Source organism: Rhipicephalus microplus, chromosome 6 (genome assembly GCF_043290135.1).
Source record: "Rhipicephalus microplus isolate Deutch F79 chromosome 6, USDA_Rmic, whole genome shotgun sequence".
Classification (NCBI taxonomy): domain Eukaryota; kingdom Metazoa; phylum Arthropoda; class Arachnida; order Ixodida; family Ixodidae; genus Rhipicephalus; species Rhipicephalus microplus.
In genome coordinates, this window is record NC_134705.1 from 162703527 (window position 1) to 162724117 (window position 20591).

The 20591-nt window shown below is 48.3% G+C and overlaps 2 protein-coding genes across 6 annotated transcripts in view; both read left to right on the forward strand.

Annotated features, from left to right (window-relative positions):
• LOC119167210 (uncharacterized) overlaps positions 1-20591 on the forward strand; it is a 184734-nt gene that overhangs the window by 70118 nt on the left and 94025 nt on the right. The gene's annotated exons all lie outside the window — the stretch shown is intronic.
• Positions 13502-19127, forward strand: LOC142765625 (uncharacterized). The gene is made up of 2 exons (XM_075866912.1): positions 13502-13723; positions 13807-19127. The coding sequence occupies exon 2, from the start codon at positions 13846-13848 to the stop codon at positions 15502-15504; it is 1659 nt and encodes a 552-aa protein (XP_075723027.1). The 5' UTR covers positions 13502-13723; positions 13807-13845; the 3' UTR covers positions 15505-19127.

The window sequence follows — 20591 nt, forward strand, 5'->3', positions numbered from 1 at the left end:
TTGAAAAATGTACGAATGTAGCATCTATGCCAAAATAACTACTTCATTTAATCTTTTTTTTCCTGTAGTGTTGCTTTACAGTGCATGAAGCTAAAAGAAAATACTTGGAGGAAGTTACTTGTTTCAACCTGCAGATGACAAATGTAAACCCTTACGCAATGTCATTATTGTCATCAAAGTCAAATGGATGTGCTTCTATTCTTTGCATGAAAACTGCATCTTTATACCACCTGCACTTATGAAGCGATTGGTTTTTCCTCTTACTTGTCTCGTTGCATTTCGATCAGTGATTATATCCGCAAAGCAAGAATAATGACTGGCGCAGACAGCAAGTCTGTAGCTGTCACTCGAATGTCCTTGGATGTCTCTCCTATACGACATGCCTATATAAACACACCGCAGCGATGGGTATATGCTTCACCGCACGTTGTCAAAGAAGCCGGAAAGGTTCCAAATATATGAAACTCGCACCCTATAGTATTGTGTCATCGTATCCAACCTGGCAAGCACCCCAACTTTTACGGTTAATCTACGAACCGGCCGAGACACGAGAGGTTTGTGAAAGTGATTTTCCTCGAAGTGCACTAAAATTTGATAACCGGTTCTTTCGACACGATTTGCGGGCGTCTCGCATGTCAAAGGCCAAGTGGTCAGTCTCGCTAGCTCATTTATATTCGCGGATTTATGGGTTGCGGACGCGCAGAACTTTTGATCAGATATATGCCGCTTCTCAGAATGGAGTCCTCCTTTGCGTCGGCACGCGACTTTGCCGTGGCAACAAGTCCGATAGACCGCATCAGGCGGGTTCCGTTATCCCAGCTATAGTTGCCGATCCGGACTTTTTCGTTGTTGTTTTTCCTTTTCCTAACGTCCTCGTTGATCCCTATTAATGAACAAATCGTAGGATGCTTTCGGTGTTGCGTTTGGCGGGCAAACATCGCGACTGTCACACCGATGATTCTTTGCAGCCCTTGCTAGTGGCATCGACATGTCTGGTACTTTTCCTCAATTTAAACTGGCCGTGACGCGCCATATTGCCCCCTTTCAACTGGGAACTGTTGTTTTCTATAGCTTCTTTTTTTTTCATACTCACCCCCCATGTAACGGTTCCTCTGGGATCTTTGAGGCATTCTTACATGTGTAAAGAAAACGTATTATAGTTCACTTGGTTCACCAGCTGGGCCGGTGCCAACAAATATTTTCTTTTGCGCATTGCGCTACCCGCCCCAGATTTCACTTTTTCTCAACTAAGCCTGTACTACGACATCTTCGCAGCTGGCCTGAAGGTCTCGGGTTCGATTTCAACCACGGCGGTCGCGTTTCGTTGGAAATCAAATACTAGAGGCCCCTGTACTGTGCGATTTCAGTGCACCTTGAAGGACACCACGGATTACCGAAATTTCCTGAGGCTTCCGCTACGGTGTTCCTCATAACCGCGTCGTGGTTTTGGCACGTGAAACGCCAAATGCCATGTAGTATTTATACACTCAAGAGTCCGACGGAATCACGTCTGGTCGGGGACAAACATAGTGCAAAATAACAAAAACAAAAACGCCGACCAAGGTGAAATACACAAAACTTAAAAAGACGTTTCGGCTCCCCACACGGGAGCCTTGTTCACAGTGACCACAAATGGCGTAGTGCGCTCTTCTTATGCATTTTTCACCACGTGTTGCAGACATCGCGCGTACACAGGCGAGAGTGTCTTAATATTTCTGTTCAACGTATGTGCAGTAGTTTGAATGGCCAGAGATTCAATGTGCAATCGTGGTAACAACTTTCTTTCCGTGGCAATGATGCAGGCTTTATCCCAGTCGATAGCGTGCCCAGTAGACGCAACATGTCCTGCGAGGGCACTAGAAGCTACTTTCTTGTTCTTGACGTCATTAAAATGTTCTCGGAGCCTTCTTTTGTAATTGCCCGTTTCGCCAATGTACCCGTATTCAGTCTTTGCAAGGAATTTTATACACCACGCCGGGAAAATCATGTCTGTCTAACTTATCTTTGACATTTGTAAGACGGCCTCGGAGCTTTCGTGTCGGAACGTGAGCCACTTGGACGTCGTAGCCGCGCAATACCCGAGCGAGGGTCTCGCTGAAGCCTGGGACGTTAGGCACCGATGCGCGTTTTCTTGTAGCAATGGTGTGTGACTGAGCCGGACGCTGCAGTTGTCGCTGCACCGAGTTCATGAAGGAAAGCGGGTATCCGCAAGTAGCCAGCTCCCGTCGAACGGACTCAACATCTTCTACTGCGTCTTCTTCCTTAGAACAAATCCTCCAAGCGCGCTTTACGAGTGTAGACACATGTCAAATCAGTTACGATTCCACCTTGGTCGGCGTTTTTTGTTTTTGTTATTTTGCGTCATGTAGTATTGTTAGATAAAGAGACGCAGATGTGAGACTGTAGGCTAGTGTGCTTACAGGAGAATGCTCGGGCACTTCAGGCAGCTGACAAAAGCCTCCAAGTCGTCGTCGTCTTCGGCATTTTCGCCTTTTAATGGCTGCCCGTAGCAATATGAACAACGTTGCACGAATTCTATTCACAGTGAAGCGTGGCCGTTAGGCATGGACTCTCATTAGTCTATACCAGTCTTTCGCTTGCGTTTATTTTATCTTTTCATAGTCTGAATGCAGAATTATATAAAACCGCTAAGCTATCTGATTTGCGGCTGTGTCCCGCATGTGACATAGAGCACGTGCATTAGGCTTGCCGGACACCTTTGACCCTTTTATCTTGACCTCGAGGCCACTAGGCTAACGACAGGAAATAAAGAAAGTCGTCCAGTCGTCAACGACGCTCGAGATAGACCAATCACGCATAAAAATGAATAAATAACTGAACGAAAAAGCTCCGAGTGCCGTTAGACCCATTATGTGAAGCGTTTTCCGGGCGCCGTTACGAAGGGCCAAGGAGGTCTAACTGCCGGGGACTGTTAAGGGGGTCACAACGTTGACCGGGCTAGGGAATGAATTATCGCCATTCTCCCTCTTTAAACGGCTTTTCGGTATAGAACCACTCGGAAGGTGTCACCTAGATACGACTGCTAGATAGACCGCCATGATGCCAGAATCAGAGCGACCCCCTTTTGGTCTGGGGCCGGGGACGGGGCTAGAGGGTTAGCCGGAAGAAACGAAGATTGTGAATGTTCGGTTCCTCTCTCTCATTTTTTTTCTCTCCTAGGCAGATTGAGAAGATAAGAATGATAGATAGATGAATGGGTGTGTACTGAATGAGACTTTTTTTTCTCTGCCGACGAGAAAAAAAAGCAAAGGTGTAGAAGTGTGCGGAGGATGCCTTAAAGGGCAATTGCGGAAGCGAAAGCTTGAATCACAATGACCCGTTCAGTTCTTCAAGCTTTTATATGCAGAAACGTGCCAGGAAAGGTAAGAATTATCTTTAATCCCGAGGATAAGTATACAAGGGAGCGATGACTATTAATACTGTAGATGATTGCCTTCAGCCGTAGCTTTCGGTCGCGGGATTGAATCCCGGCCGTGGCGGCCGTATTTTCTATGGTGTCTAAAATGTTGGGTCAGACATACAGACGGACAGAAAATGAACTTTAATTGATCCTGAGGAGTTAGTGACGTTTGAAAAACATTTTCAGAAAGTAACGAAGAAAGACCTGCTGAACTAAGGAGTGTCACTATAGCAGGCTGTGGCATGTGCCATAGGTGTAGTACAACGGGCTCATTGGCAGGACAAGAGAGCATGTTTTACACGAGACAGGTGTACTTGCAGTTACGAGAGATAACGTATGACCAGTTTCACTAACCGGGTTGTCACTGATATCTACCAACAGCAATCACGCCAAAGCTCCGAGAGGCCTTTTCTACGTTGCCGGTTAGAGTTGGTTCATCTCTCCATCTGGTAACTCTCCGTAAGATCCGCCACAGAATGCCGGTCATTGTTCTCGTCCTGCCGGTCGCCGCGTGGTCCACCTTGGCACGACCACACAATGTGGTCGCATCGCGGAAGAAGAGCCGGGCATTTTGTCCAACCGGCGTCGCACGAAGGGGGAGGTTCTTTGGGTCAACGCCGGCTGGTCGGCTAGCCAGTCAGGCCAGGATGACACCGAAAGTCAACGAGCGGATTCGGGGCCACCATGAAGGTGGTCGCTATCTTGCGGCAATCTTACGTCGCGTCTGCCAGACGCGGACGTATAATCGAGTAGTATAGTACCCCGTTTGTATTTTTTCGACGCAACGAAGCGGTTAATTGTACGGCGATGCGGCAACTGGGATAAGGCTTGATGATGAGTGGCAACTGACGGCAGGGACACGTTTTCTGCGTATTTGGAGTCGCAAAGTGCGACATAGTATCACACTTCTAGTTTACATAGGTGCACGGGGAGTCAGAAAAAGCTGACGAATCTTCTATCGCTGAAGAGTGCAGAGGTCAGCCTCAATAGAAATTGTCCTGCACTGCGATTCCTTTGAAGATAATGAGGTTAAGATTGAGATAACAGTTATAGTTGAGGACGAAACGATAACTAACGTGAACAACTATATAAACCTAACCACGTAAAATATCATTACTGCTATAGAAAAGTATCTCACTGGTAAAGGTCCAGCTAAAGTGCAGTAGAAGTTTCGAGGACAAATGTTTATTTGAGTTGTTATGAATTTGTAGATATTGTCACCGGCGTCTAACAGTTCATTTATGTGCAGTATATGTGAGGTACAGCTGACATCTTTCCATCAGTTATTAGTCAGCACATTTTTTTTCAAGCAGTGTTTTTCTCAGTCGTTCCTTGTATATGATCTGTAGATGCGTTGCAGGTGTCTAGAAGCGGTGCAGATCTATACAGGATGTTTTCACCGTGGTGTGTGGGCTTGGGTCTTCACAGCTATGTCTTCACAGGGTTCCAGCATGATGGCTTCTTGAGTTCTCTGCCAAAGGGTACCTGAGCAGGAAGAGCAAGTAATTGCTGTCAATGTTTCGATAGACTATTTCTAAATACTATCGTGATCGATCCTTTGTTGACCAGGGTGAACGTTTCCTCCTGCTCCCGGTAGACCCTACATGACGGCAACCAGACGCAATGAGACGGACATACCGATACAAAAGCGTCGTCCTGTCTCAAGACGCGTGTGCTACAATGAGTTCCAAATTCATGCCGAATGTCAAGGTTTCAAACGTCACGCGATCGCAAGATGTCTTTGCCAATCGTGACGAAAAAGGCTCACCTATGCACTGTAACCGAATAGACTTCTCAAGAATAGTGCTTTGTAAGTAGGACGGTCACCATGTTGCGTAGAATGACCACATTTTGTAGCAAGAACAAGTCTAGCGCACTGCGGACAACACACACAAAAAAAGAAAAAGAAGAGAGAACGGAACGCTAGCGTAAGCAGTACAGAACTGACGTAACGTGTCGTGTCATTGCACCAGTCTTGGGATACGTTTCCTGTGTGCGCTATGTTAAGTCAGAAAAAGCAACGTTCTTCCGGAGGTCACGTGATGCGAAAATTGAAAACACACAACATGAGCCGTAGGTACTTCCCAACAACAACAATGACAAGGACGACAAGAACAACCAATCATTTTCAGACGACAGAGGTAAGCGTATCGACCACTAGCCGTATCACACTAAGCAAGACTGCGCTCCCGAAAGCGACGTTTACGTAGGACAAGGGCACGCAGTTGAGAAAGAAGTGGTGCGGAGGAGCCAGCCTCTTGCTTCGAACAAAGGGGTCAAGCAGCTGAGAAAACTTCGGACTAAAGATTTGCAAGTCTTCCACGGTCGACTCCGAAACAATAGCAGGCGCAAAACGAACATAAAAACGGTAAGCTGGGTTACATCAGATGAATAAATAATGCGTGAAAACAGGGACACTAGAGAGAACTAAAAAAAAAAAACACATAGCTTGGTGAGGTAAGGTTATGTTATAGGAAGTCGAGATCGGTACGCTTCTTGCGTACCAAGGGAGACAACAATCCAAACGGGAGGCCAGCGGTAGAAACAAACAAACAAATCCCCGACTTTGCCTTCAGAATTCAGCCTTAGAAAAAAATAGTAAACAAATACTAGTGAATGACGCGGCTAGCGTTTACGAGACAAAACGCCGGTAGAGGGAGTTGACGTAACCTTCTAGGCGCTCACGCTTCTCTTGGTCGAGTTGTTGCGCCGTATAGCGTTGCGTGTGTGAAAGCGCCCCCCCCCCCCCTTCCCCCCCTGCATCCATGCCGTACCGTTGAGCTCCCGCCAAGCTCATCGGTTGGGTCACGCTCGAGAAATCGAGGCGCGTAGTACAGTTCGGGCGACCGCCAAGGACACCCGAGGCGGCTTAACGGTGCCTCTGGTGGGCGGCGTGCACGGAGGGCAGGGATTGCGGGCAGCTGCTACAACGGAGCTGCTACATGTACGGCTTCTGCGGAGGAAACATGGTCAGGCGGCAGGCGTTAAGCTGTCCTATTACCGGCGTTCCTTTAGCGATTCCTTTTGGTGGCTTCGGTAGGTTCTGGTCGGCCATGGTGTTTGTGTTTGCCGAAGGTTTTGATGGATTTTTCGAGCTGTTGGTGTGGATCGATGTTTGGTTGATTTATTAGTTTTCGAAAATTCTGTTGTGGCTGAAAGTTTCGGTGGTGTTGACAGTCCACAGGAATGCGCAAGGGGGAAGGCAGTAGCGGGGGGCGGCCGCCTCTCAAGTAACGTACGAGGGGGTGCCGAAAGTCAGCGCCGTATATGTAGAAATATTAGGTAAGGGCATACAAGGCCCCCCCCCCCCCCCACCTCAAAGGGAAAGCCCACACACATCTATGGGATGGTCTGCTTGGTATTGACTTTGGCAGGGTTTGTTGGTTTTAGCTTTGTATTAGAAGCTGTGGGTGGGTTTCTCGTGTGTCGCAGAAAATGGGTTAGCCCCACTTCAAACCACCGCTCCGCTGAAAAACGAAGGGTGACAAAAATCAGTTACGATTTCTGAGCAGGCTCGACCTATTATTGTGAAAGACTTTAATTAGCAACCCGCATTAAACCAGTGATTAACTCCGCGGTTACATATTTATTTGGTGGACTGACTAATACGTACGTTGTGATTTCTAAAACAATGGCAGAGATTTCTTAAGCTCTCCCACCCAAACAGTGGGCTCTTATGCCAAGGAACGGCTTTCTGCTCTCTCATAGTAGAGTGCCAGGTACTCTAAACCGTTCAACTTTTTTTCTAAACACATAGGCCCACGGGATGGTTTTCGGTCTCTTATAGTAGAGTACCCAAGTACTTTAAATCGCTAACAACTTTTTATAAGTACGCTTACTCATACTCACGGTCACAATATCGATTATAAAGAGAAATGAGTTAAACATTCTGCATTAAGCAATACTAAATGCTCTGTAACAAAACTGAAATCTCCAACGCCCAATGTTAACACCTTTCCTTTCAATTCCTTCTACCGCGGGTGTGTACGCTTCTGACGGAGCTTCTATATTGATTTGTTGGCGCCGCGCCCTCGGGAAGGTCGTTGCAAGATGAATCCCTGCTTCGACAACCCATGTGAGCTCTGAAAAAATACATTTGAGCGACCGTACAATGAACCGGGAAAACGGCTGCCGCCGTAATACACCGCGCGCGTTGCCTCTCCGCGTAATGTCCGAACGGTTGCCGTATAAGCTGCCCTCTGGTGCCGAGTGAGCGAATCTATTGCGTGAGCGCGTTGCACGCCACCCCGGAGAAAGCTTGCCGGGGCCGCCCCGAAAAACGCATTAAACGTCAGAGGCGGGTGCGGCCTCCATAGGCTCAAAGGGGCGAACTGATGACAAATCTACTCGCTCCTTTCTTTCTTTCTTTCTTTCTTTCTTTCTTTCTTTCTTTCTTTCTTTCTTTCTTTCTTTCTTTCTTTCTTTCTTTCTTTCTTTCTTTCTTTCTTTCTTTCATTCTTTCTTTCTTTCTTTCTTTCTTTCTTTCTTACATTAGGGGCCACTGTGTGTGTGTGTGTGTGTGTGTGTGTGTGTGTTGTGTGTGTGTGTGTGTGTGTGTGTGTGTGTGTGTGTGTGTAACCTCATCGCAAAGATCATTTATTGTTCCACATCCCTTCTTCCATACCCACACGAATACGTCCACGTGAATGTGCTGTCGCCCTGCTCCAGCCTGCCTGAGTTGAAGCGAGTGGATTGCAATTGGAAACAATGGATAACAAAACAGTAAAAAAACTGATGGACGAGGAGAATCGAGTGAATTACATTACAATATCAAATAGAAGAATGAAAAGGTAGGGGCGAAGCCACTGCGGAAGGGGGCGTGGCTCACCGCGTCACGTGTGTGACCTCCGGTGGTACCTACGCGTTGTTTTCCCCGTGGGCCTGGTAATATGTCACGTGGCTGTCACTACTGTACATGGAACGCGAAACACACGTTGCAGTCCGGCCTACTTCGAAGCGAAAGCGGCACGCTCGACCATGCATGTTGGGTCCCACAGGGCCAATGTTGGATCAACAGTTTGCCAATGTAGGTCGCCATGCGTCGGTGTAGGGTGTTTACTGGCCCCGCTTTTCTGTGTGGCTATGTGTGTGTTGTTTAGCGTTCAAGGCGTTTAATGAAATGGCAGATGAGTAGCTCCGTTGAAGAAGCCATATGGCCCTACCGTCAAAGGTTTTTGATGAGGTCGGCAAAGCAGCACGTACATAACATCGAGTTGAAGAAATTGACTCCATGACGTATCTAGGAAGGTTGCCATCGGGCTAGTTGGACTGGTTGTATTCACATCGATAGGGGAAACAGCGAGAGTGTGAAAAATAGGTGAATGGAACACACGAAAGCAGACGCTAACTTCCAACGTTGGTCGCATTTGCATGCACAGATTGAAAATGGAAACCGCCAGGTCTACGCAGTACGCGCAGCACTATCACAGCGGAAGCGGGAAGGGCGGCCTTCTATAGCCGTTTTCAACACTCTTCGGGTAGATGCAGGGTACCCACTACGCCTTGAATCATCAAAACGTTCATGTAGTAGGCAGGCATTCTTGTTCTTGTTCGCCTTCTCTTGTGGCTTCATACCCACTGTGTCAGATTTCACGGGCACTCACTATGCCATGCTTCGTCATTCTTCGGAGAAGCATGGTACCCACTACAGGCTTGCAAGACATTTTGTGCAATTTTTTATGATGTGGCTGCGTGACACATCAAAGAACTGCACAAAAATTATTGCACGCGTGTAGTGGGCATCAGGCTTCTCCAAAGAATGACGAAGAATATCATGCATGGTGAATGCCCCTGATGATGATGATGATGATGGATATGTATTTAAGCCATCATCATCATCATCATCAGCCGCAGCAGCGGCATCATCATCATGCGGAATACCTCGCCATTACACAAAAAAGTAGAATAATTATTGGCATAGCGGGTAGCTTGCAGGTGTTCTCGTAGCAGTTACCGAAATAATGTTTAAGAAAGGCTCTAGAAAGGCCGCTCTTCCAGCTTTCACTGGAACTTAGCTGCGAGTTCCACGTAGGTCTGTCGGTTTTTTTGTCATTAGTCGATGTTCTAATCCCGTTTTCGATAGATTTCTATCCACAACATGGCTTTAAAACGCTCTCGGGATGGTAGGTATTGCAATCTCTCTACGCCTGACCGAATCCTGCACTTCTTTGTGTATCGGTCCACCTTTGACCAGGCGTCAATGCCATGCGATGACGTGATAGCGCGTTACAAATGTTGGCTATCTGTGCCATCGCGATGGTATGCATATGATGTTATGGCATGTTAATTTTTTACAAAGCTCGCGTCGACATCACCGACGGGTAATTTTCGCAATGAGGCATCTGGTTCAGCAAAAAATCATCACGCGACGACATCACCAATGGCGTCATCATGATGCCCACAAATCACCAAAATTCTGCCTTGAAAAGGCAACATGCTTAGAGACAATGGTACACGAAAAACAAAAGATGAAAGAACTAGAACAAGGTGCGCAGAACTGTGATAGAAGCACCTTTGAATGTTATTCATGGAGGTGTTGCGTTCCAAGTGTCCTTACAGTTGACGGCCTCTCACCTATAAAACGAATAGGCCTAGATTTCTCGCCCAGCGTTCCGTATCCTTGTACGCGTCACACGATATACGCAGCCGCAGCCTACTGACAGATTATCTCGTTAGTCATTCGAGGTCGCCATTACCTCCTTTCTTTCTCGTCGAGAAGCCATATTGTTTTCAGAGGAAGCGTGTAGGCGCATCGCGCGAGCGTTACCCGCCATGGTATTCGGCCATTCCCGCGACGCAGGCGGCGCCATGTAGCCGTGCTCCGAAGCTGACATACGCTGATAAAACTGCGACGCAGTTCGGTCTCTCGGTAGTCATAGACCAGTGAACGCGTCTTCACGCTCTGCGACGGTGACGTAAACTCTCGCGACGTCACCGTCTCGTCCGACATTTCGACCTACCGCTGCGCCGCCTATAGTCGCTGGAATGATCGAATACCTTTACGGCTAATTTGTTACAGCGCCTACCTCGAGGACGCCTGATCCAGTTCTTCGTAGGGGGCGACATTTCGATGAAGGCAAAATGCAATATCACCAGTCTGCTTGCGTCGTGACGCACGTTAAGAAACAACCCCGATGGTCAAAATTAACCCGGGGTCGTCCACTACGTCATACCTCATAATCATCCACTACGTCATACGATCGTAATTTTGGCGCGTGAGGCTTCAGAAGTGATTTTCAGGTTTACTTGAGTGTCGCCAAGTACAGATCAGTGTGAATGGAACCAGCTCTTTCGTAGTATAAAGATGCGCACATGTGCCGCATGGTTGCTTCATTGTTGCCGCATCAAGCATAATTTATTGTTCAAGCGTTGCTCAGATTACAGCATTATAGAGAAGAATGAGAGACCCTCAACAAGTGACTTCAGGTAATCGAGCGGTCGTTCCGGAAGCAAGAAATCGTTATGCCGCCTTTGGGAAAGTGACTTGGTTTGAACTTCCGGTGGAAGTGAAACGTCAATCAACACAATGTCCCGTTGGGGGAGAAATATCTCGGCAAATAAGGAATGTCCTATCATAATAACGTCTTTTCGCATCAGTGATCGATCGAATGGCTATAGTGCGTCGAGATTTCTAGTCGAGATTAACCCTGAAGTGCTTTCGAACTACCTTCTGGAATATCCACTCGTTGGGGCATTTCAGGACACTTCAAGCGTGGCAGGAGGAACGTGAAATAATGTCCGTGCCACCGGAGCGAGCCCTCGGGTGCTCTCGAACCTCCCCCTCTGCATGCCGACGCTCGCTGGTCATCCAAATTCCCGGGAAAGAAGGTGACGCGCTGGACGGGTCGTTGCCAAAGAAGCCGGCCCTCCGGTGGCGTTGAGCGTGTTGTGTGACCCGGGCCACCGACAGAAGGGAGGGGGGTGAACACGGTCACTTTTTCCTTCTTACAACATCATCGCGTGAGACGGACAACACTACGCGAGAAAAAGAGCTCTCCTCTTCCTCACATGAGCGAGCCTTTCGCCCAGCCTGGCCGGGCTTGTCTTGGCTTGGCCGGTCCTCTAGCAGGTAGGCCCGCGCGGTGTAATGAGGTTCCCAGGAGGGGCCCACGGCGAAAACCGTCCCCGCTCCGCCGGATGGAAGCGATCTGCTGGGAATGCAGCACAGCGCCTCGTGTATGGGACGCGCGTGTGTTTGTAAGGCTTGTTGGCGTGTGTAATAACGCGCATTTTGTCATCGTCCTCCTCATCGCGCCGCTCCGGCTGAAAACTGGTGAGGCCGGCCTCAAGCGAGTGCCATGATGGCCCGTCCTGTCCTTGTTTTTTTTTTTGTGTATGTTGCTGTGGCCAGTGGCGAAATCGTCGCGAGGGGTCATCGTGCCGTAGCTTTCTCCACATATAGGAAGGACGATGCTTGTTTTTTTTCATTTTCTTCTACGGTAGTGCCGGAGGGTGCCGAAAATATTTGCCTGATGTGTCAGGCTTTTGAGAACGTCGATGGAATGAAAGCAGTTTAGTAAAACTTGTTGGCCTAATTGGTGCACGTTACAAAACAATAGACGACGCAAACCACGGAAGAAGAATAGGCGAAAGGAAAGAGCGTTGACCATATTCTGGTGATGCACTTTCCTCTCGCCGATTCTTTCCCAGTGGTGTGTGCCGTCTAATTTTCTTGGAATGAAAGCAGCAGCAATGACAGCAATGAAACCGAAGTGTAAACAGCTATCACTTCAATTTGAACCTGTTACACTAGCTGGTATGGCTCGGCAACCATGATGCGCACCTGTGCATGTTGCGGGTTGGTCTCCCGGCGGCGACCACTGATGATGTTAGGTTTAGATGATTGACAGAAGGGGGGCGGGGAGCTAACTGATCTGAAGCAGCCATGGATAAAAAAACATTATAGAGTATCTTGCCAATTTCTGTCCTGGGGCTACGATTTAGCACACGTTGGTGGTGAATATAAAAAATATAGCAGCGTGGCTGCAGTTTGGCAGCGCATTACGTTTCGTTTCGATAGAGGTAAAAGCTGAGTTGGGTTGGTTGTAGATGGAGGCACATGTTTGGGTCGAAAGCTCCGCTATTGGAAGTGACGATACTACCACATTTAAACCTCTTGTAGTTGCCGGGGCTCAGCCCTGCCTACACATATGCCTCCCTTTTTTCGTCTATTTTTCCCCATTTCCCACGTCGTCTTCCAAGGGTTTGTCCAACACTTTTCCCATTAGAGGGGTGGTCAAATCGCGGATGCAACAGCAGAGAGGCGCGCATTCAGGTGCGTCTGCCGCCAAAGGCGTTTTATTTTTGTTCATACAACCTCTGCAGCACATTTCGCCTCCATTCATCGGCTTCTGTGTTACTTTGGAAGTGAAAAAAGATGGTAGTTGCAGTGGGCTGCACCAATACGTGTGCCAAAGAGATTATTATATCCTCCACTGCCACTCTCGCGTAGGCGTTTCGCTTAGTCGAACCAACGTTTTCCAACTACGCGTCGTCATCGTTCGTGTACTGCGCTGTTTTAAAGAATACCCTTTCTCGACACCCTTTTTTACTCTTAAGGGCGGTCACCACACATCCGGTATCCTCTATGGCAAAGACAAAACATTGCGGCCTCGTCTCGGCTACTACGGCGTCTTCCTAACATCCGCCGCACGTTTTCTGGTGAGCGGTGACATCTCGAGCGCCCCCTCTCGCGCGTCGACGAGTTTAACGCCAGTTCATGGACCTGCCGTCTGCGGGTTGACTTCCTTCCTTGCTTCTTACCACCAAGAGAGAGAGAGAGCGAACAGCCAGCGCGCGCGCTGCGTTTCCGCCGTTTTCTCTTTCTGCATCTTGTCTGGTTTCCGTTTTTTTGTTTTTTTCAGTTCCCTCTAGATACGCTCCGCGTACTCACAGACGCGCACGCGTCAAAATAAAATGCGAAAGGAACACTGTAAAATACCAACTTATATATATATGAACACGCCAAAAGTGCTTCGTCTGCGGAGCTTCCCAGACTTGGAAGTGTGTGTAGTAGAGGACGCTTGTGGAAGAGTGGGAGGGTGGCGCTGGTGAGGATGTCGCGAGAAGTTTTAAATTGGCAAACTCGGCAGACGCGGTTTGACCTCGACTCTTGCCGCTATAGCGCGCAAAGCCGTATCACCCCTCTCGCTAGATGCTCGGCGTGGGACAATATTCCGAGAAAGTTGAGACGCGTCTTGATCCCGATCAAACGCTGACGTGTGTACGTTTGGCTCCGGCTACTTACCGTGTTATGACCACCTCTTCAGGTCCTTGGACCCTGGATCACACATCACACCAACTGTAAGTGGACCTGGCACCCATTCGACACCTTGTTGGGATGTGATAATGCTCCTTGAGAACAGTGCTGACTGTTTATTGTTCAGCTCGACCGCTTCCGCGCTAGGCCTAACCGCCGGCCTAGTATGAGTGGAGGCGCCCAGCGCGACGCGGCCAGCGTCGCAGCGGGCGTCGCTGCTGGAGGCGACGCCGCTCGCTCATGGCGTGCTCTACATGCTGACCTTCGTCCCACTGGTTCATCGGCTGACACCTGCGCAGCGGATCTGAAGAAACCATCTTCATGGGAGCCTAAACCTCCACCACTGCCCGATGCGGACTACAAGGTGATTCTTCGGATACGCGGGGGTCTCGACTGTACCAAGTTGCACCCCTGTGTCTTACGACAACTCGTTCTCAAAGCAGTTGGACTTCCCATCAGCAGCCCTGATCAAATCAGGGTCAATCCCACCAGTCACACAGTGCTCGTGAGTACGTCAAGCATGGACCGAGCAGATTTATACCACAACATCCGGACCTTAAAGTTCAACGGAGTCCCCTACGAAGTCGTCACCCACGTTGCCGACCCTGTAGATTCTTGTCGTGGAAGGTTTCATCTCCCTCTGGATTACGCTGACGAGGAAATCCTTCCAACCCTCCAAAGATGTAATCCAGCCATGACCATTGGGGCCGCTCGCCGACTGAGCACCACCGAAACCATCTTGGTTGTTTTCCGTGGCACGCACGTCCCTTTTTACATCAACTACGAAGGCTGCACGCTTCGCTGCCGCCCATTCCGACTGAAGGTGGAAGCCTGCACCCGTTGCCGAAAAATTGGACATCGCCAGGATGTCTGCCCCTCTACTCCCGATGCAATCTGTCACAAGTGCGGACTGAAGGATTCCTCAATGGACCATGAATGTGAACCCGTCTGTGTCGTGTGTGGTGGAGCTCACATCACCGGTTCCCCATTGTGCAAACAGCGTTACAAGACTAAGACACCTAAATACCAGACACCTAAGCCCTCAGAAGTTCCATCATCCCGGACACCGAGCCTTAATCGCTCGCAAGAGCGTGGCCCACAGCGGGGTCGCAGCAAGAGCAAGAGGCGGGGCCCAAACTCGACTCCCAAAGAACTTGACTTCCCGACCCAGTCAACGAACCCCCATTCCACCAGTCATCTGCCAAACCCATTAAAGGTAAGCTGGGCACAGGCAGCTTCCTCTAACTGCTCCTTATCTCAAAACATTAGCCTAGAAAAAGTTCTAGCTGAAAACGCTAGCCTCAAGGCAGAAATTCAAAAGTTAAAGCTCGAGCTACAATCCCGAATGCCCCTTAGCAATCTTTCGCAGCATTCCGAACCACGATCTTTCATTCCTGCTCAATCGCCCCCTGCTGTTGAACCCACGATACCTCTTCCTCCTACTGACATGGACACTACAATGCCTCGAGACACCTCCCAGCTGCCACCCTCAAATAAGCGCAAAACCCCTGCCACACCACGCGAAGAAGAATCTCTCAGCGACACAGTTCTAACTCTTAACGATAGGATAAACGCCCTCAAAAATAAAACACAGAAGAAATTCGCCGTCATTGAAAGTAAGATTTCTCACATAGAGAGCAGATTCACAGCTCAGGAGACGGGCCAAGCTGCCATAAATGACAAACTTGACAAGTTTCTAGATTTTGTACAAACTCAAATGCAGCAGACCACTGCATGGATTGCGGCCGTCACGGCCAATAATCCAAATATAGCCGTACCCGCCTTCTCTCCTACACCCCCTCCCGACAATGGCTGCAAACCCTAATCGCTCGAACTTTGTAGTATGGCAATGGAACTGCAGGGGGTTCCGCAAAAAGAAAGCGACTCTTCAACAATATTTGGCCTCCTGCCCCAAACCCCCTGCAGTCATTGCCCTACAAGAGACCCACGGAAACATAACTTTTCCCGGTTACAGTGTACACCAAACTAAATCTCTAAATTCTCCCGATACTGCAATATTAACGCAAAAACATTTGACGGTAACTCACTCTAATTTCGACGGCGTCGATGTGGAGCACAACTTTTTGGAGGTCCTTCCTTGTAAAACTCAAGAATCGCCTTTATACGTATTAAACGTCTATAGTAGGCCACAGGCGAAACACCATCGCTTCAATACTCTCTTTGCCCGAGCCATTGCGGCCGCGAAACATCACCCTCTCCTAATACTTGGTGATTTTAATGCACCAAATCAAGTATGGGGCCACTCTGTTTCTACACCCAAGGGTAGGGCTTTGTGGGTTCACATACAGGATCACCGCCTCACCCTCCACAACAATATAGACATGCCCACTAGATTAGGTAATAGTGTAGCTAAAGATACATCTCCCGATCTTACACTCAGCCATCGCGTTCACTTTGTCACATGGACCAACCTGAACATTAACTTCGGTAGTGACCACTACATTATTCAAACTACCATACACTTCCGACACAAACCTTTAGCTCCCAAGCGCCTGAGCCTTATTAACTGGAACAAGTTTCGCGAGGCCCGTCACTGCTCGGCGCCTACTGAGATAGATGATATCTCGGAATGGGTACAGCAATTGCACACTGACACAAAAACGCATACCACCATGTTACCACCTGATACGCCTTTTACAATAGTTGACACCCGACTTCTTCACATGTGGGAAGCTAAGCAATCTCTCCTCAAACGCTGGAAGAAGAGGCGACATAATCGCCGACTGAGACTGAGAATTGCGAGACTCGATTTGCAAATTCAGGACTATGCCATACAGCTTGCTTGTCAACAATGGACCCAGAAATGCGAAAGCATGCATGGCCACCTAGACAGCAAGATGACATGGCAGCTCCTGCGGCATTTATTAGACCCTACCATATCACGTACCGCAAATAATCATCACATTAACAAACTACTTCACTCGCACAAAGGTAACTTAAACACTCTTTTTAATGATCTTCGCGACAAACACCTACCCAGCGCGTATCGATACGATGCACCTGACTATATCGGACAACCAAATGATGATCTCAGTAGCCCCATAACGGAGGCTGAGGTTAGGCACGCGCTTGCGAACCTTCGCACCTCATCTGCACCAGGCCCTGACCTCGTCAATAATAAACTTCTCCGCAACTTAGATGAAAACTCAATTATAGCCCTCACTAAATTTTTTAACCACTGCTTCGACACTTCTACCTTGCCGGCTGCGTGGAAGGACGCCAGAGTTATTTTCATACCAAAACCTGGTAAGCCCATAAACACAGCCAACCTACGTCCGATTTCCCTCACTTCATGCATCGGAAAAACACTTGAACATGTAATCCTCAACCGCCTTAGCAAATTTATAGAAGAACACAACTTATACCCTCACGAAATGATAGGCTTCCGTAAATCCCTTTCCAGTCAAGATGTCATGCTTCGACTGAAGCATGACATCATTATCCCTAACTCTAGCCTCGATACTCAAGCAATTCTCAGTCTCGATCTCCATGGGGCTTTTAACAACGTCAGCCACACTGCCATATTGAGTGAACTGAGCGCTATAGGCGTTGGTAAAAAGATTCATGATTACATATCTGCGTTCCTTTCGAACCGTACGGCAACTATTTACATTGGGTCTGAACACTCTTGTTCTTACTCCTTGGGGAGTTTCGGCACACCTCAAGGATCAGTGTTATCACCTTTCCTTTTTAACATCGCGATGATGCCGCTGGCTCGAACGCTGAGATCCATATCAGATCTCAAATTTTCACTTTATGCAGATGATATTACCCTCTGGATGACAGGCGGCTCCGATGGTCACATTCAGGAAACTCTGCAGACTGCTGCTGACAGGGTGGTGGTTTGTGCGGGTAACATGAATCTGACCTGTTCACCCACTAAATCTGAACTGCTCCTCCTTCCTGCCCATCGGGGCTCTGAAAAGCACATCTCTGATATACAAATAACACTGAACAATACACCCGTGCCTAAAGTTGACAGACTCAGGGTGCTTGGACTACACATACAACGAAATCGACTAAACACACACACCATTAAAGCACTTCAAACAACTGTGGACCACACTCTACGCCTTATAGGCAGGATATCTAATAAGCATGGCGGGCTACGAGAGGCAGAGCTCCTCCGCCTCATCCAAGCCTTCGTCCTCAATAAAGTGACTTATTCTCTCCCTTATCTGTTCCTTCTGAGAAGAGAACAAAATAACGTAGACACTTTGTTACGTAAAATCTACAAATTCGCTCTCGGAGTCCCCATTCGAACGTCCACCGCACGGCTCATGGAGACAGGCACATTGAACACCTTAACTGAACTTATTGAAGCACACTTAACTTCACAATATGCTCGTCTTTCCAACACACAGACCGGAAGATACATACTCGATACCCTCAATATCAGGCCAACTCCAACCACTAACGCCAAACACACTATTCCGCGTGAAATACACAAGAATCTACTCATTCCGCCGCTCCCTAAAAACATGCACCCTGTGCACCACGAGCAACGTCGACGACAGCGTGCAAAAACTCTCGAAAAACGATTTTCTACTTCTAAAGAAGTGCTCTACGTTGACGCTGCCGAATACAGTACTCGTCCTTTTTTCGCCCTCTCAGTTGTGAATTCGCTAGGTCAGATATCTGCTGCTGCTTCTATTTCTGCTTCCTCTTCTGAGGAGGCGGAAGAAGCAGCCATAGCTCTGGCCCTTACAGTTCCAAATTATTCACTTATTATTAGTGATTCAAAAACTGCCATCTACAATTTTGGAGCGGGTAGGGTGTCCAAAACAGCCCTCTCCCTCCTTTTGGCCCATCCCCCGCAACAAGACACGGCTTTAATATGGACTCCCGCGCACGCGGGCCTTGCCGGTAACGAGGCGGCTCACGCCAGCGCCCGAGGATTTACGTTCCGGGCGCAGGCGCTGGAAGAGCCAGGCCCCGTTTCGACAACGGCACCGTTTGCTGCGCGGGATCGCCTTTTAACATTTCACGACATCTGTAGTCACTACCGCCTTGGTCGTTTATCCTTACCGCCGCTAACGTCGAAATCCATACGAAGGCGCGAAGTACTGTGGCGACAGCTGCAGACTCACACCTTTCCTTCTCCTTACATTCTTCACCTCATGTACCCTTCTCTTTACCCGTCCTCCTCCTGTAAATATTGCCCCGCACAGAAAGCAAATCTTAATCATATCATGTGGGGGTGCCCTAAGCACCCCCCTCCACCGTCCCTTCGAAAACTAATTAGTAATGAGGAGCAGTGGGAGGCTGCCATGCGCAGCTTGAAACCCGACGTCCAGGAGGCCATCCTGGGTTGGGCAGAGAGGGTTGCGGAGGACTATCGAGCGTAGCAATCTCTCCTCATCTCTCTTCCATTGCACCTTTCCTTTACAAAGGAAAAATAAAGTTTATACCTACCTACCCGAGAAAGTTCCTTTGTTGTATCGTCGACCGGCGTTGCTTAGCTTCTATATATGTATATGGGCGTGCAGACGTTTATGGTGGGCATCTGTGCTGCGCTGTAGGAGCCATTTTTTTTACGCCTTCGCGTCAATCTTCTTTTGTCGGGCAAGTGTTACCCTGTACGCAATTTTCACGTAAAAGGGAAAGGGCCAATGTAGGCACTTTAAGAGGAGCCATCGTTGGGCCAACCTCGTCCCGTAGACGGGGAGAGGGAGTGGGGTCTTCAGGAAATAAGGGGACCTTTATTGGTTCTACAGTTTATTTAATGCGCAAAAAAAAAAACAAACACCACAGGCAGTTCAGAAAACTTAGCACTAGTCTTGACGAATGTGCTCGAACAATACCCGGTTTTTGCATCAGCGCACTTGTAAATGTGAGACGTAGTTTGGAGGCACATGTAGTATACGACTAGGATTTTGCGAGTCTTCAAATATTTAAATATTTGAGTAGCACAGTTCTCTATTCAATTTGATTAGGGAAGCGCTTTTACTATAAGGAATATTTGAGCACATCGAAAGTCAATACGAAGTATTAAAATCAGCACACAGAATTACGTTATCGCGCTGAAGTACGCCATGAAATGGTGCACATAGTTTGAATTGCCACATGATTCTATAATACCAGCATACGTTCACAACAACAGTGTATTCGGTACTGACAAGCACTACTATTGTTCAATGCGTTGATTTCTTGCTTACTATTTCATGAGCTTACAATTTCATGCATTCCGATGGGGGCAAAATTCTGGCGGCCCGTGTGCAGTGCGGTGTCACCACACGCCAAGTAACTCCAGCTGGCCGAAATTGCCAGAGCCCGCCACTACACCGTGTCTCATAACCATACCAGGGTTTACGGCACGTAAAACAAGAGATGTCGTCATTTTCATGTCTGGCTGGGGGAAAAGAATGTTTGCGAAAGTCGATCGTAGTACAAATAATATTCAAAAAAATATTGTTGTAAGAGTATTCGACTTGATCCCGACTTGCTTGTCATTACTTGAATTCCCTTCGAAAGTTTTGTATTCGCAACCATACTAGCGTACGCTCATGAATACGCCGGATAAAGTATCGAACAATGATATCAGCTGTAACTATACGTGGTCATTACGTCACCCAGTATTAGAAAGCCCTGCCCAGAGTTTAAAAGCTCGTGGGGTGGGGTCTAGTCTGGCATGTTAGAAACGCCTCTTCTGATGCTTGCATTTGGTGGCACCCCGGAAGCTTCCTCTTTATGTTGTTTCTTCGTTTTATTTTCTTCTTAGGTTGCGATATTTCCACTTAGATGGTCGGCCTCTAGGCCGGTGTTGCTTAGCCGAGAGACGGATGGCTGGTGGCTCCATCGCTCATCCAGGTGTCGCCACTTTCGTTATAGCGAGGAGTTGGGCGCCACCCCGCGGGGTAATCAGTCTGTCACGGAGAGGGCGTTCCTTGC

What these genes read in the sequence shown, in the direction of transcription:
- LOC142765625 (XM_075866912.1), top strand. Translation starts at nt 13,846, where the DNA reads ATGAGTGGAGGCGCCCAGCGCGACGCGGCCAGCGTCGCAGCGGGCGTC.